The 17,821-nt window shown below is 41.1% G+C and overlaps 1 protein-coding gene and 1 pseudogene across 1 annotated transcript; both read left to right on the forward strand.

Annotated features, from left to right (window-relative positions):
• Positions 1–1,341: 1,341 nt before the first annotated feature.
• Positions 1,342–4,437, forward strand: LOC118770884 (annotated as a pseudogene).
• A 3,468-nt stretch (positions 4,438–7,905) lies between these two features.
• On the forward strand, positions 7,906–11,768 carry LOC118770894 (GTPase IMAP family member 8-like). Its single transcript, XM_036518658.1, has 4 exons — positions 7,906–7,943; positions 9,142–9,852; positions 10,049–10,759; positions 10,969–11,768. The coding sequence occupies exons 1-4, from the start codon at positions 7,913–7,915 to the stop codon at positions 11,766–11,768; spliced, it is 2,253 nt and encodes a 750-aa protein (XP_036374551.1). The 5' UTR covers positions 7,906–7,912.
• Positions 11,769–17,821: the final 6,053 nt, after the last annotated feature.

The raw sequence follows: 17,821 nt of genomic DNA on the forward strand, positions 1-17,821 counted from the left end.
CTGTGTGAGCCGCTCCGGATAAGAGTGTCTGCTGAATAATGTAATGTACAATTGCAACATAATAAGCCTGTCAGACCAGTTTTCATAATCACCGCTAATCTGCCAGGTATTTTTCCTGCCACTCAGTATATATGAAAACTCTACCTCCAGAATGTTAGAGACACAAACAAGTGGAGTCTTCATAACAACTAGTGGTGAGCCAGACTTGCAAAGAGAGCTAAATACTTCTTACCACCACAGCTCCCCATACAAAATCAGCTGGAGAATCCAATTTTTTGGTTCAGAAAAGACACCAGTATGTCAGAAGAGTAAGACTTGGTAAGAAATACATTGATACCTGTCTACAGCCATCTGTGAAGCACGGTGGTGGCTCTGAAATGACCTGGGGGTGCATTTCAGCCAACAGCGTAACAGATCTGGTCAAAATTGGTGTAATTATGCATGCTGAGAATTACATACAGGTCTTGTTTCCTGAAACTGTACCTTCAGGAAGATAACTAATTGCCTTCCTTGGGTCAATATATTCCTGACATCTGCATGAAATGGAAAATCAGACAGTATTGTAGCGTTGTACCATGATGTGCTGTTCCAATAATAGTTTATGGTGTACCTCACACAAACTGCACAAGGACTATTCAATGTTTCCTGGCTGTGTGCTTTTTCACCTTATCAACTGAAGAGAATATGGTCAATACAGTACATAAACAGTATAATTAGCTGATACAGCCTCATTTGTGGGGTGAGATTCTATATTGACCTATTTGGCAGTTATTTTTAAGGAATCATAGGATGTCATGAAAATGCAGTTAATGTCTAGGAGAAAATTCTTGCAAGAACATCAAGGTGGTATTCCTGTTTGCCTGTCTATGTGCAAAATGGAAAATTAAGTGGCACATTTATTAGAGTTTAATACATTCAACACTGAAAGTCCTTTTAAATGAAGCAGAAAAGCTGAAGACTTTAACACTGAATGCTAATGTCATTAACAGTTGAAGCTAAAGGTGTGGAGTTGAAAGTATTGGCTCTGACTGAAATGTGAGCCCTAATGCCTCCTACATCATGTGCATTCAATGATGGTTTCATTTATTAAATGTGTGTTTCATGTTTCCTTGTGTTCTCTGGCATAAAGTCATGATTTGTGAAGAATATGACTTTCCTAAGGTTATCATTTAATTAAAAAAAAATTGAAAATGTTTTGTGTGCACGTTTTTTGCTGCTCTTCCTGTTTAATCACTTTTAATATAAACAGGGAAGTGTGTGTGTGTGTGTGTGTGTGTGTGTTAGAAACAAATGAAAACTACCACTGATTCAGATTTGAACTGAGATTCTAAGTGGGATAAAATGTGTTTTTCTCTCCTGACAGAGGAGGCCCACAGCAGAGAGCTGAGGATTGTCCTGCTGGGAGGAAGATGGGGTGGGAAGAGTTCAGCAGGAAACACCATCCTGGGAACAGAGTGGTTTGATTTTGGGAGACAGAGAACTGTGCAAAGTGAGAACCGCCATAAAGAAATTGCTGGCAGACAGGTCACTGTGGTCGACACACCAGGGTGGAAAGGTTATTGTTCTTTGAAGGATACCACAGAGAAAGATAAAGAGGAGATCAAACACAGTGTGTGTCACTGCTTACCAGGACCCCACACTTTCCTCCTCATTGTTCCCCTGGACACATCGTTCACCGAGGACCACAGGACAGCACTGGTGGAACATCTGAAGCTCCTGGGAGACAGAGTATGGAGATACTCCATGGTGCTGTTCACCTGTGGGGACTGGCTGAAGGACAGAATCATCGAGCAGCACATTGAGACAGAAGGGAAGGCCCTCCAGTGGCTTGTAGATAAATGCAGGAACAGGTATCATGTCTTCAACAACAGGAACCGGGGTGATGACACTCAGGTCACAGAGCTGCTGGAGAAGATAGAGGAGATGGTGGCAGGAAACGGTGGTGGTCATTATGAGGTTGACAAAATTGTTTGCCAGGAGATGAATGAAAAGAAGAAAGCAATGAAAGAAAAGGCAAAGAAGAGGAAGATGGAGGTGGACAAACAAAGAGAGGAGCATAGGACACTCATCCAGGGTAAGGCCAGTTTAGGGCAAGGGATATTAATTACAAACAATGAATTAATCCCCCTGGACAATTAGTCAAGTCAAAAGATGAACTTCTTGATGAAAGATGAAAGATGAAAATAATTGATTCAAAATGTGTGTATTTCAATAAAAGAATTTGGCTGTCAACTCTGTCTGATTCAAATCTTTCCTGTTGTCTTTTTTTAAGAAGTACAGATGAAGCTGACGGAAGTCAGAGTTGTTCTGGTCGGGAGCCAAAATGCTGGAAAGAGTGAAGCAGGAAACACCATCTTTGGCAAAGAGCAGTTTGATTTTACGAGAGGGACCTTAAAGTCTGTAGTGAAACAAGGTGATGTGAACGGGATGGAAATGACCATAGTTAGACACACCAGGCTGGTGGAGAAGCTTCTCTGTAAACAGCACTCCAGAGCTGATCAAACAGGAAGTGCAGTGCAGTGTGTCTCTGTGTCCCCCTGGACCCCACGTCTTCCTCCTGGTCATTGATACAGATGTGTTGTTCACAGAGAGGCAGAGGAGATCTGTGGAGGAACACCTGCAGCTCTTAGGTGGGCAGGTGTGGAGACACACTATGGTTTTGTTCACTAAAGCTGATTGGCTGAGGACCATGTGCATTGAGCAGTACATAGAGTTAGAAGGGCAGGCCCTCCAGTGGCTTGTGGAGAAATGTGGGAACAGGTACCATGCTCTTGATAACAGGAACAAAACTGATGGCACTCAGGTCACTGAGCTCCTGCAGAAGATAGAGGAGATGGTAGCAGGAAACAGACAAAGTCACTATGAGATGGATGAGATGGTTTTGGGATCCATAGCGGAGAAGAACAAGGAGGCAGAGGAAAAAGCCAAGCAGAGGAGGAAAAAGATGAAGGAACAGAGAGAGAGACTCCAAGCTGGCCTCCAAGGTAAGTTTTTACCATTTTCTGATTTTATATTTTACAGCTGAAAGTCCAAATAGAATATGGATATTGAAATATACTTTGCTCTAGATCATCTATTCATAACCTAAATGAAACCCCCATCAGCTCTACTGGGACTGTTTCTCAATGTTGACACATTTTGTTTTGTGCTTATTTAGATAGCTTTATTGTTTTCTGGTCATATTTACAGGGTCCAGCCATCGTCTTCCAGAGCTGAGGTTAGTCCTGTTGGGGCAGGAAGGAGCTGGGAAGAATGCAACAGGAAGCACCATCCTGGGTAGAGAGGTGTTCCCCACCTGTGAAACTATACAGTGTGAGGAGAGGCAGGTTGAGGTTGCAGGAAGACAGGTGAAGGTTGTGAACACACCAGGATGGAGTAACAATCTTATACAATGCACTATGGAGAGAGATAAAGAGATCATGAGAAGCATGTCTCTGTGTCTCCCTGGACCCCACACTGTCCTCCTGGTCATTCCTGCAGACATAGCATATACTGAGAGACACTGGAGAGCCCTGCTGGATTACCTGTTGTGTCTTGGTGAGAATGTCTGGAGACACACTATGGTACTATTCTCCTATGGGGATAGACTGGCAGACAGAACCATTGAGGAGCACATTGAGAGGGAAGGGTGGTTCCTCCAGTGGCTTGTAGATAAATGTGGGAACAGGTATCATGTCTTCAACAATAAGGACAGGGGTGATGGCACTCAGGTTAAACAGCTTCTGGAGACGGTAGAGGAGATGGTGGCAGAAAACGATGGGCAGCACTTCTCCCCGGACATGAGTCAAGTGAACCAAAAGGTGGAAGAGAAGTTCAAGAGGAGAGAGGCTGAAGAAATGAGGCTGCGTTTTGAGGAGGAATGGAAGAAGAGAGAGGATGAACTTATGAAGAATGTCAGAATGTTTCTGATGGAGCTGGTGAAAGAGATTGAAGGATCAGATCCACCTACTAAGTCAAAGAAGAATCCTCAAATTACCCAAAGAACCTGTGAGTTTAATTATTCATAAAATTGACAGAAGTTGAATTTGTCACTTCTTTTAAACCACTGTTTCAGTTACTGGTTCAATTAAGACAGCAATCTGCAGGGGCAAGTCCTCCACTAAAGTGTCAGTCACCAGGGGTCCTCCGTTACCAGGGGTTCTCAGAACCGAGCCTATCATTAGCATTCTCTGAAATTCCTGTGTACACTTGTTTCAAGTTCTGTTGTATTTTTCCAAAATATTAAACCATATGAAACACAGAAACAGAAGAATATGAATGTTTTGTCTTACAGCACGTTTACCACAAAGAAAATTTGAGAAGTGGATGAAGAGGAAGGAGTGGATGAAGAAAATGATACAAGACACAGTGGAACGCCTGTATAAAGGGTCAGAGAGGATCAACCTGCCAATCCAGATGAGAGGCAGCTATGAGTTTAGCCCACCCAGCTGTGAGTGACACTTCTTAAGACTTACAGTATGTTTTACAGTTTAAATTTAAAATGTCTGCTAACACATTCACCTATACGGAAGCCTTATGCAGTTTAGATGTGGACCTTTTTAAAATAACTATCTGTCCAAAACATAATGATGCCACACAGATTTTAAATGGACACCACCTTCAAATCAGCCTTTCAAGATAGAAAAGCATTGGTGGTTGATTTAAAAGGACATTAGAATCATCTCCCAGAAAAAGTTTTATGGACATAGTAACTCAAAATGCAGCAATTTAGAGAGAGCCACAATAACATATTCCCAGAAATTCACATGGGCATTCCCAGAATGTATGACAAGATGTACCCAATGGGCACAGATTCCCTGTCAATATTTGTTATGACCAGCTTCATTTGAAAAGCCGGAAAAGGAACCATATAAAACCTGTGTGCAAGTTTATAGTGTGTAAATCAATGGGCTAAGTTTTCAAATGTAGATGAACTGTTCTCCCAAATCATATTGCTTTTTACAACAAGCCCAGAGGGAAGAGGCTCCCAATCCCACAGATACTGCACCAAGAATGTTTTCCTTTTCTTGATGAACACTCATCTGTTTTTAAATGTTTGTCTTAAAGCAGGCAAAATCCACTGAAATATGAATTACTGTCACCAGGTTATGTAAGATGATAGCAGGAATGGTCTGTCGGGAAAGGGTACAGTTATCAGTGGTATCAAAACCTGTTGCTGTGTTCTTCGGCAGTGAGTGGAGGCCTTTTCTCTGGAGACAGTGAAGAACAGGAAGGGGTGTATGACACTGTGACAGCATGGCTATCTGACAGGCAGGAAGAGCTGAGGTCTTTTGCAGCCAGGGCTGCAACGGACTCTGGATTTCAGTCTACCTCAGATTTTTCCCATCCTGTCACATCCTCTGAAGACAAAGATGAGGACAAGGAAGAGGAACAGAGTGTTGCTCCTGGGACCTAAAACACAAGACATAAGCTACTGTCTCTGCATACATAAATGTGAAATATAAACATGGTGAAAGGCTAAACATCCCATAATTTCAGGGCTTCTGCCAGCAAAATGTCCTTGGGTGACACCAGAGGAATTGAAATACTTTGAGTACTTTGCGAACTCTCAGGCAGACCAGCCAAGGGACTATTGGAAGATAACAGTGAGTTAAGTTAGGAAGTATGGGCACACCCACATATGCCAGACAATGTCCACGTGAGCATAAACCAGGATTCAGGCAGTTTCATTGGCTCAAGAAAAAACACAAACACCATTCTCAGGGGGGGACTTTCACTGTGAAGAAGTTGGCTGACACTTCTCACAAATCAACAGAAGGAACACACTCATAAAATAATCAAAGAATTTACCTTAAAGTGCAAAGCAAACCCATCCTTGAGCACAAGCACCACAGCCATGAGATGTTTCCCCCTGCTGGGGGGAAACAGCTGTCACTGTCACACATGATAGTGTATCAGCTAGAGAGGGACCGGTTCCATTAGCTTGACTCCCTATCCAAGGAACTCAGGATATTCATTTCTATTTGACTGGGCTTTACTCTTCCAGTCTCTGAGGGAAAGAAAAAACATACACAGCCCACAGCTCATCCGAAAGAGAAACTTTGCTCCCTATTGGCTCCTCTGCAAAGTGTTTTGACAGAAAAGATTGCAGGGAATGGGGAAGAGTGTGATGATAAATGAACCATGTAAAAATAAACCACATTCAAGTTAATCTGACGGTGAGCTCTCCCCAAAAACTGGTTTCCTGAAAGAAGAAGTCAACTCTATTGCGCTTGTGCTTAGCAGTATTTTATGTTTGTTTTTGGTACCTCAGTGATATTATTATTGATTGGGTTTCTGCAAGCCCTTCTACACTGAAAATGATGTGTTCAATCTACAGAAAAGTCTTCCAAATTGGAAGGTTTTCTTTATCAGAAATCACAGATAGGATACATCTTCATTTGAAAACTCTCATCTGTACTGTGGAAGATCTCTTTTAAATATTAAAGCTCCCTAAAATTGTTTGGAGTCTGTTTTTATTTCCTCTCTTTATTTCTTTAGCTGTTCATGCAAGGATTTGGGCAAAGCAGTTACCCTGAATTATGTCTTCAACCGACTGTATAAAAATCAATAAAATGTTGATAAAATTAAAAGAAGAGCCAGTCTTGATTGAAATGTCTTTATTTCAGTATGTAGCTTTTGCAGTAAAACTAAAGCTAGGTAATCAGATTGATTTACTGAGTTTGAGTGTTCCTTGGGATTAATTTACTGATTGCAATCATGTCAGGTAATTGGTAATTTTGAAAGTAACCTTCCCAACCATATTGACATACAAGTACATATATAAGGTATACATTGAAATGTCTACACTACTAAGATTTACACTAATAAGAACATGTATGAATGATTTTTGATTAATTCACTTCCAAATGAACAATACAAAACCATAACAATAGAACAACAGTGCGTACAACAGGGTAGCTGCTGGTACCAGTCTGAAACAAGCTGGTGCTCACTAGGAATCATTCTGAAAATAAAATTGACAGCCCCAAGTCCTGAGGTGCGTGTGACTGAAACTTGGTGAGTTCTTCCCATTCAGCTGCATGAAATAACTGAAAGTGGAAAAAAGAAAACTGGAAAACTGGAAAAAAGAAAATGAGTTAGAGGACTGCACTGAGTTTTTTTTTTGGGGGGGGGGGGGGGGGGGGTTAGAGTATCTACTGTCAGAATAGATAAAAATGGCAACACCCAAGGATTCACTCCTGAAGGACAGTTTGTTTTTTTACCTAAATTTATACCTGCTGGAAATTGCAGTTATAATGATACAGATATCACACAGCAGCAAACAGTAAAGTCACTGTCAGTGCTGGTACCTAGTGTATGTAGGTATGATTGATGATTGACTCCCAGGAAAAGGGAGGTGAGAGAACCCTAAAAAACAGAAGTACTGTTTACTTCTGAACTACAGAGACTCTTGTCAAAGTCAGATCAGTAACATCAGAAGCTAATTTAGACAGAATCAAAAGAATTCTGACAGAAACAAAGGTTTCATGTCAACCCGATTGCTTACTGCAGGAGGAACTCAGATGTTTGGAATGTGGTTTGTTATTATAGGGACGTCTTATTGTGCACCTCCTCCTAGTTTTGCGCAAGCTGCCATATCAAACCTGTTAGGAAACTTGTCAGACCGGTTTCCTGAGGAGCAAACAACAAGTGTGTATAGTGGCAGGCACTATTTATTATTTTTTTTTTGTATATGTTTTTCCTCAGAGGCAGAATGGAAAGGAAGATGGAAGAGAAGAGATCATAAAAAGAGAGATGAAAACTTCTGTTTTGTAAACCATGAGCAGATGGTTTAACATCAGAAGCTAATTTAGACAGAATCAATGACCAGCGTCATCAACCACTTTGGACACATAAAGGGAAAAAAAAGAAATCTGTCAGAGGGTCACACTGAGCTGGAAAGGAGAAAGGCAACGAGATCAGAATAGAAATGGCAACTGATGATCCTGTCCTGAAACATGGTGAGGTCCTGAAGTTTTCACCTGTTGGAAATTTACTAAAACAGCTACAACATTACAGAATTAGGCTATCATCAATATTTCTACTAAAATTCCCCATATGGAGCACTGCTATTGTACCTTTGAGCAAGGTACTGGAGTTATGCTGCTTTCGTATATATAACCATGCACATTTCATTTCGTATATAATCACTTACACCGACTGCATGATAAGTAATATGTAATTATGTGAGTTGTCTACTAAATTAGCCAATGTACTGGAACATACCGATGATGCATGGTCATGATGAATATATTTTGAAACTGGCTCTTTGTACTTACTTAAATAAGGAGAACAAAGAAAAAGAAAGCTGGACTCAGCTTTGCTGGGAGCTAAGGATATTTGCCTCCTTCCCTGTCTCTCTCACATTCAGATGGGGAATAATATTTGACACGTTACCCTGTTTACTTCACCGTGTTACATCAGTCTTTCAGCACTGGCTGAGAAGTTATTCCCTCACTTGCAGTAACCTTAAAGTAACCACTTGCAGGGTGGCTGGGTGTAGCACTGGGTAGTAATATCACAGCCCCACAGCTCCAACTCTTGCTCTGTCTGTGTTGAGTTTTATATTCCCCCATGTCAAATTTCAGATTTCACTCCAGTGTGTTCCCAAGAGCAAAATTTACCCCAGACCTCAGAAACAGTGACTTCATCATAGAATACAGGCACAGACACATTTATATGAGGAATTGCTGGATCTTGTGGAAGTGTATTATTTCATGGCAGCAGTTCATGGTGGGATGTGAATGTGGTGTTGTATGTAAGTAATGCCAGTGCATATGTCTGATAGAAGGAACATAAAAATCATCAAAGATTTCCATAATTCACAGTCACTGGTTGGAAGATTAATTACGATGGAGAAGAGAAGCAGAAAGAAAAGTGTTTCTGTGCAGTTTTCATCTGATCTTACCTGTCAGTTAAAAAATCTGCATTCTCAAGAAATGCCTACTATAGACTGATTGGGACTGTCCTGATAACTCATTGAACGTGCCACATGATTAACTTACTGTTTCTGGGGCAAGATATCAAAGTGTGATCAGGGACCTTTGTCTAAAAAGGGAGGCTAATATTCTAATATAGTTGTGTATATTACATCAATAATAAAATGTAGTCTTGCAGATAAAAAGACTATGTATCTTTTTCCCTATCTATTTCCCCCAGAGGGGACCCACAGCAGAGAGCTGAGGATTGTCCTGCTGGGAGGAAGATGGGGTGGGAAGAGTTCAGCAGGAAACACCATCCTGGGAACGGAGTGGTTTGATTTTGGGAGACAGAGAACTGTGCAAAGTGAGAACCGCCATAAGGAAATTGCTGGCAGACAGGTCACTGTGGTCGACACACCAGGGTGGAAAGGTTATTGTTCTTTGAAAGAAACCACAGCGAAAGATAAAGAGGAGATCAAACACAGTGTGTGTCACTGCTTACCAGGACCCCACGCTTTCCTCCTCATTGTTCCCCTGGACACCTCGTTCACCGAGGACCACAGGACAGCACTGGTGGAACATCTGAAGCTCCTGGGAGACAGAGTATGGAGATACTCCATGGTGCTGTTCACCTGTGGGGACTGGCTGAAGGACAGAACCATCGAGGAGCACATTGAGACAGAAGGGAAGGCCCTCCAGTGGCTTGTAGACAAATGTAGGAACAGGTATCATGTCTTCAACAACAGGAACCGGGGTGATGACACTCAGGTCACAGAGCTGCTGGAGAAGATACAGGAGATGGTGGCAGAAAATGGTGGTGGTCATTATGAGGTTGAAGAAAGTGTTTGTCAGGCCATGGAGGAAAAGAGGAAAGCAGTGGAAGAAAAGGCAGAGAAGAGGAAGATGGAAGTGAAGAAACAAAGAGAGGAGCTCAAGGCACTAATCCAGGGTAAGGGAACAGCTGTGATGCTGTCTATACTTCACCATTATGTTACAGCTAGGTAATCATTGTGCAGGCATATTGTTCACATAGTTTAAAAGTTTAGTAATGAAATAATAGAAATACAGCAAAAGGGACAAATTTAGCTCAGACACTGTCACTGCCATCTGTCTGACTTCAGTCTGCCCTCCTTCTCTGTTTTCAGAAATGCAGATCAAGCTGACAGAAATGAGAGTAGTTCTGCTTGGGAGCCAAAATGCTGGAAAGAGTGCAACAGGAAACACCATCTTGGGCAAAGAGGAGTTTGATGTTGAAAGAGGGACCTTAAAGTCTTTTGTGAAACATGGTCAAGTGAATGGGATGGAAATCACCATAGTTGACACACCAGGCTGGTGGAGAAGCTTCTCTGTAAACAGCACTCCAGAGCTGATCAAACACGAAGTGCAGTGCAGTGTGTTTCTGTGTCCCCCTGGACCCCACGTCTTCCTCCTGGTCATTGATACAGATGTATTGTTCACAGAGAGGCAGAGGAGAGCTGTGGAGGAACACCTGCAGCTCTTAGGTGGGCAGGTGTGGAGATACACCATGGTTTTGTTCACTAAAGCTGATTGGCTGAGGACCATGTCTATTGAGCAGTACATAGAGTTAGAAGGACAGGCCCTCCAGTGGCTTGTGGAGAAATGTGGGAACAAGTACCATGCTCTTGATAACAAGAACAAAGCTGATGGCACTCAGGTCACTGAGCTCCTGCAGAAGATAGAGGAGATGGTGGCAGGGAACAGAGGAAGTCACTATCAGGTGGATGAGAAACTTCTGGGATCCATAGAGGAGAAGAGGAAGGAAGTAAAGGAAAAGGCTAAGCAGAGGATGAAAAAGATGAAGGAACAGAGAAAGAGACTCCAAGCTGGCCTCCAAGGTGAGTTTTCCAGTTTCCTGATTTCATGTTTCACAGCTAATATAGACAATGGAAATTCAAATATACTCTTTTTTTCTAGATTATCTATTCATAACCTAAATGAAACCCCCATCAGCTCTACTGGGACTGTTTCTCAATGTTGATTCATGTAAAACATTTTGTTTTGTGCTTATTTAGATAGCTTTATTGTTTTCTGGTCATATTTACAGGGTCCAGCCATCGTCTTCCAGAGCTGAGGCTGGTCCTGTTGGGGCAGGAAGGAGCTGGGAAGAATGCAACAGGAAGCACCATCCTGGGTAGAGAGGTGTTCCCCACCTGTGAAACTGCACAGTGTGAGGAGAGGCAGCTTGAGGTTGCAGGGAGACCGGTGAAGGTTGTGAACACACCAGGATGGAGTAACAATCTTATACAATGCACTATGGAGAGGGATAAAGTGATCATGAGAAGCATGTCTCTGTGTCCCCCTGGACCCCACGCTGTCCTCCTGGTCATTCCTGCAGACATAGCATATACTGAGAGACACTGGAGAGCCCTGCTGGATTACCTGTTGTGTCTTGGTGAGAATGTCTGGAGACACACTATGGTACTATTCTCTTATGGGGATAGACTGGCAGACAGAACCATTGAGGAGCACATTGAGAGGGAAGGGTGGTTCCTCCAGTGGCTTGTAGATGAATGCGGGAACAGGTATCATGTCTTCAACAATAAGGACAGGGGTGATGGCACTCAGGTTAAACAGCTGCTGGAGAAGATAGAGGAGATGGTGGCAGAAAACAGTGGGCATCACTTTTCTCCTGACATGAGTCAAGTGAACCAAAAGGTGGAGGAGAAGTTCCAGAGGAGAATGGCTGACGAGATTAGGCTACATTTCGAGGAGCAATGGAGGAGGAGAGAGGGCGATCTCATGACAAAGTTCAAAAAGTCACTCATGGAGTTGGGGAAGGAGATTGAAGGATCAGAGCTGCCTGCCAAATTAAGGAGTAAGCACAACATTACCCCACCACTCTGAGTTTAATTATGCATTAATTTGAAAAATTTGATTTGTAATTTCATCCACACTAGTGTTTAAGTTACACCTGTGTCAGCAAGTTCTCCACTGACTCATTTCATGCCCTGCATTTCATGTGTCTTACAGCCTTTTTACCACAAAGTGACTTTGAGGAGCTGTTGAGGTGGAAGGAGGAGATGAAGAAGAGAGTAGAAGATATGATAGAAAGGCTGGGTAAAGGGACTGAGGGGATCAACCTGCCAAAGCGGATGAAGGGCAGCTTTGAGGCTACCCCGCCCAGCAGTGAGTGATACTTCTTAACCAGTCTGATGGACTTCCCCTGGGGGTTTGTTTTGCGCTCCTTCACAGAGTGCTGGTGGAATGTTTTGACCGATACACTTATTCATTGAACAATCTCTTAACTCTTCACTGTGGATATCTAATTCATTATCAAGACCATACTTAACTTTTTTTTTCATGGATATCTAGTAGCTCCGAAAGGTACTTGCTTTTAGCACAGGCTGAGAACTACAGCCTACAAGTTTAATTACAGCTGTGCCACCAGCTAACAGTGATTGGGAGCCCGCAGCAGCAGAATGAACTGGCTTTGTTCTGGAATCGCTTAAAGATAATTAAGAGAGGAGCTGCACCTCAGAAGTACCTCCATTCTTAATTTTGGCTGTTAAAATCAGTTACAAACTCTCAGCAGAAAATTATTGGCATTTTCCCTCTAATTAATTTGTACATCTCTGGTGATGTTTTAGGCTTGGTTTAAAATGTCTTCCAACAGAAGCACATTTACCAATGTGGCCAAATATCACTGAAACATTTCAGTCTTTTAGGCTCCCTTCTGGAATAAAAAACAATGCTGAGTGGCAGATCTCTATCATAACTTAGTTTCAGAACTTTTTGTAAATTTTCTTTGCAACACTTGTTTGAATTTAACTTAACCAACACTTAAAACAAGCAAACAATCCAATTAAATTTGGAACATTATCACCAGGTTAAGTAAGATAATCAGAGTTAAGGTCTGTAAGGAAAGTATTTACATTTATCAGTGATAACCAAACTGCTTACTGTGTCCTTTAACAGTGAGTGGAGGCCTGGCCTCTGAATGCAGCAGCTCAGGTGACCTCTGGTGTGAAGGACCTAGGGGGCATGAGAATGTGACAAGATGGCTGTCTGCCAGCCAGGGCAGGTGGGGGTCTGAAGCACCCTCTCTCTGTTCAACAGCCCTGAGTGGAGTGGACTCTGGAGTTCAGTCTGCCCAGGGTTCTCCCCCTCACTCTGAGAGCAAGGAGACTGCATTTATTTTCTCCAGTGCTCCTGCATGAATGCATTAGTGGTTGCGGTGAGATAAGCCTAACATGCAAATGGTGATTCCATTGCAGGGGCGAAGGGTAAAAAGCAGTAAAACAGAAGCTATTCAATGGAACAGGAAGCCAGCTACCAGACTGCAGAACGGTCTAGTAGGTCTGCGGGAATAAGGTGTGATGGTGTGGCTATGAAACACATCATGAGAGGAAACGACACAAGGAACAAGTCATCATGGAAAATATGAGAAAATTTGCTCTGTAAATTTTGTTTCTGAGTCTGAAAGACTCAGAATATTAAGTCTGATTCTGAGAAAAAAGGTAATGCTTTATATTAAAATCCCATGTATTAATCATCAATTAATATCTTGAAGAGATGTTACATGAATTCTTAATATTATAATAATATACACTTTGCAGAACCTAAAGAAGACAGAATGCTCTTTTACAAGCAACGTATGATTGTTCATCAGAAACTAATTATATAAAGCATTAATTGCCTTTTTTTGCAGTTCCTATCCCAAAGTCATTCATATGCAGCAAAAGGTATCTACTTTACATATTGCCTTAATAATGTCTTTATTAGTGCTTAATTAATGGGCCCTTACTATAATGCTGTCTTAGCTGTATCCTGAAAGTATGTATATACAGAAATCCCTCACCAACAGCAGGAGTTATGTTTCTTAGAATGCAGAGGGTTAATAAAAACAAATAGCATTACTAGGGGTTAAAGGAAATGAAGGGTAAGGGGAATCATGGCTGCAGTTAACACCTACTAAAGCATACATATGTTGCCTTTTTTCATTAAACACACAATAACATGATTTAAAATAAAAACAATTCAAATAACACATGTTAATAACAAGCAAAATACTTTTCACTTACCTTGAATGGCAGAATACAACAATTACAGTCGAAGTCAAATTGGCTCTTGGTGTCTTGTGCACTTGTGCATATGACCTTGCCAATGTGATTAACTACAAAAACATACAATTCACCCACCCCGGCTGAAAAAATTGATATATAAATAACAACCTGTTATATGCTGTAATGCAGTATATTCCTACGTATGAACTTGCTATTTAACTTTTGACACTATTAGTAAATTATATGGTTGTACAGTATGTGTTGACAAAATAACATCTGTCTGTTTAAAATAACCATATAGGGGTAAAAAGTAACAGGAGGGAGAGTAAGGCAGTTTTCACATACAATGTGTACAAAGTGGCCAAAATCAAAGGAAATCTAAACCAAAATGAGCAGGCTTGTTGTAGCCGTTTCTGTTTTTCCAGAACTAATACACTGCTTTGACATGTGCCACAGTATGTGTACATTGCAGTGTATGCTGAGGACACACACATACTATGATGGTACGGAGAAGGAGAATCATACTGTTGCCATCTGGTGGCAAACGTTCCTCCCAAGCGAACTGTGGCTTCATTCTCCTTATGGAATTTTAATTTCAAAGCTACATTCCACCTTGCATCAATAATGAGTACCTATGACAAAATTGCACTTGTATTTATCAAAAGTTTAAGTTGAACTGTGAGTTAGTTAGATGTAGTTAGAGGTGACACTGGCCAGGAGTACTGGAATGTCCCAGTCTTGGTGGGTGATATAATTCTTTTCTTTTGTACCTTTGACAAATTTGTGCTTTATTGTGATTTTTACATGATAGTTTTTGATTTGTTACTTAATATGCTCTAGAGGGAACATTCTGCCAAGGTTCAAGTTGTGATTTACATGAAATCATTAATCTCATAATCATCTATGGGATGGGGCACAGTGATTTTCGGGGGAGCTAGAACATGGCCATTGGGTGCTGTAGTTTTTCACTTTCCTTCCATATAGACAGTCAGGGTTGACAGAGAACATTTGAAGATGTTCTGGAATACAAAGCCCAGACTACAGCTGACAGCTTACCGTTGTACTTTGACTCTTCATCAAATGGGAGATACAGCAAAAGACAGACTCAAATATATATAAAAAAAAAGTAAAACAAAGATATAACCTACAGTCATGCCATTCATGTGCCAACTTGCAGTGTCTGATACATTTGTCTTATTGAATGCATATTTTTATGTATATTAGAAATATATATTTTAAATTGATTTCACACACAATGCAAAGTTTAGACTTTTTATAGCTGTGTCTTTGCTTTAAAACAATTATAGACTTTCAGTTTGGTTTAAATAATTTACTAACCTTTGTTTTTGATACCACTGAGATGTCGAGTCTTTTTTACAAGGAAGCCCTGGACATCAGTAAAACAGATAACTGCTGCCAGATGAATAACAGACAGGATGAAAGCAATTTACTGGCACAATAATTAGGAGGAAATTGTTGTCAGAAAGAGGCAGAGAATGAGACACTGACTTTTGTCACATAGTTTTAAGGCTCCATTCTTTCTAAAAAAAAATCCTTAAAAATAAACTCAATGGGTGTTTTTCTTTTCATTTAAAATAAAAAGGTTTGGTTGCCAAATTAATTAAAGAAAAGTTCACTCCACAGCATGCTTAACCATTTGGGGGGTAGTTTCATAGCTGATGACTATCCAGACAAAACTTCCAAAAAAATATTTTTAAAAATGTAAAATACAAAAATGTATTTTAAAAATGTAAATTAAAAAATTAAAAATCAAATTGTGGTCAATTTTTGAAAGCCTGCAGAGGTGCCCTATCCTAATCAGGGCAAATCACCAATACCCAATGCTTCTTTTGGAAGAAAATCCAGCATGATATGTGATTGAAATTAAGTGCTTTGTCAGGTACAGTGTTACCCAACAACTACAACAAAAAACTGACTCCCATTGTAAATACAGACCCTAAATAAAAACATATATAATTTATTTATATTTTACTTGTGACACAGATCATCTGTGCCAGGAATTTTTCCAGCAAAAATCAATTTTGTTCACTCTTTCCTCTGTCTCCAGCCCAGCCTCCCCAAAGTGTTTGGAGTTCATACGGAACAGCAACAGTTCCTTCACAATATTGGCACATTCCGAAAAGACAGAGCCATTATTTGGAATAAACTCAAATGGAGTCTCTGATGTTTAAATATGATATTGAGAAACACAATGCTCATGGATGAATTTAGTGTAGATGTACATAGTCAAATAGAGGCCACTGTCAGGCTACTGGCTGGACAGCTTTCCTGTTACCTAGCTAACATTAGCCAGCTACTGCAGCAAGCACCCAGCATAACAAGGAACATTGCACTGTAGTTAGCTGATGAGCTAACTGATTGTCTGTTGCTGTCTTTTACCCTCGGCACATCTATTTCATAGACTCAGAGAGAAACTCACAGAGGTCTATGGGGAAATTCTTTTTTGTTTGTTTTTCATTCAAAGAACTGCAGAACACTTACATATAGTTTACTGCACCTTGACCTCGATATTACTGGCCAGGCAGAGGCATATGTTTTTATTTATTCTTTATTTCACAAGGTAAGTCAATTGGGAGCCAGCTGTCATTTTCAGTAAGTCCACAGAACAGCTGAAAGAACAGGTGTTTCTCCACAGAGTTTTGATATCACGCACGTTATGCATAAAAGCTGGCAAAGAGTCACTTTGTTTCAGTTTCCATTGTCACACCATTGCATTATTGTCTTTAAGAATTCACATCTCTTTTGTATTATGCCCTCATGTCCAACCAAAGTCATTCATTTATCAATTATAGCCAGAATCTTAAGCCCAAAGGCAAATCGCCTAATTTTCAAGGAGTGTTACTTTCACCGTGAGCAGCTTTTTCGAATGCGTGTCCTGGATTTACCTGCGCTGAATCGCAGTGTTATCTGCTGTCTTCTCGCACGTACCTCCAGGTCTAGCAGGGGTATGGAGACAGGACAGAGCTGAGCTTCCAAAACAGCTTAGGGAGGACAAAGTCACTCCACTAAAGGCATAAATCAGCGCTGCATACAGCAGCTACATCATACCGCAAGAGAAATTATGTTCCTAACATTTCCTTCATATTTACTCCGATCAGAGAACGTATAAAACTCATATTAGTTTTTACATATTTTGATGATTCGGTAATAACGAGTTCTGTATGAAAACGTCCGGCGGTCGCAGCGTTGAGCTGCTCTATCTGGCAACAAAATAAAAACACCGGACGGTCGAAGCCAGATCGTCCACTGCGAGAATAAACAGGACTTATTTTCATGACTGTGTATCCAGTACCGACTCTCCTGCAAATAGAGGTGATTAATACATGTCATTCACATACGCACAAAAATATGTTTGCCTAAAGTGTAGCTTGTTGGGTCGTTAGCTAACCGTTACCCAGCCGCTTAAATAAAAATACAAAACGATAAACCTACACCGCGAACAACGGGGCATACATTAACATGCTAGACTGGCTCGTATTTAAATATAACGTTATCATGTTTTATGGCCGTACAGATCGTTTTGTCCAGCACCTTGCGGGCAACCCCGCTTTGCACCGACTTTGTTATCCCGAAGGATAACGTTTTTACTAAGCGACGGAAATAAAGCGTTGCTAGGTAACTGTTAGCCCAGCGCTTAAACAAAAATACTAAACGTTATACCTGTACTGCGAACAACAGGGTATACACTAACACCTTAGACTGGCTCGTATACTGTTACTACATAAGTCACCTTGTTCTAACGTTATCATGTGAGTTGTTGATCATTCTCTGTGCAGCAGCTCGCGAGCGACTCCCCGTAACACGAGCGATGATGTAATTTACAAGCGACGGAGGTAAATGCAGCGGCGGCGTACCGTCACTGTAGCCGGAAGC

The sequence above is a fragment of the Megalops cyprinoides genome, chromosome 2 (assembly GCF_013368585.1).
Source record: "Megalops cyprinoides isolate fMegCyp1 chromosome 2, fMegCyp1.pri, whole genome shotgun sequence".
NCBI classification, from domain to species: Eukaryota; Metazoa; Chordata; class Actinopteri; order Elopiformes; family Megalopidae; genus Megalops; species Megalops cyprinoides.

What these genes read in the sequence shown, in the direction of transcription:
- LOC118770894 (XM_036518658.1), top strand. Translation starts at nt 7,913, where the DNA reads ATGGCAACTGATGATCCTGTCCTGAAACATG. An exon ending in GCTCAAGGCACTAATCCAGG is followed by an intron (nt 9,853 to 10,048) that starts GTAAGGGAACAG and finishes CTCTGTTTTCAG; the next exon opens with AAATGCAGATCAAGCTGACA. An exon ending in ACTCCAAGCTGGCCTCCAAG is followed by an intron (nt 10,760 to 10,968) that starts GTGAGTTTTCCA and finishes TCATATTTACAG; the next exon opens with GGTCCAGCCATCGTCTTCCA.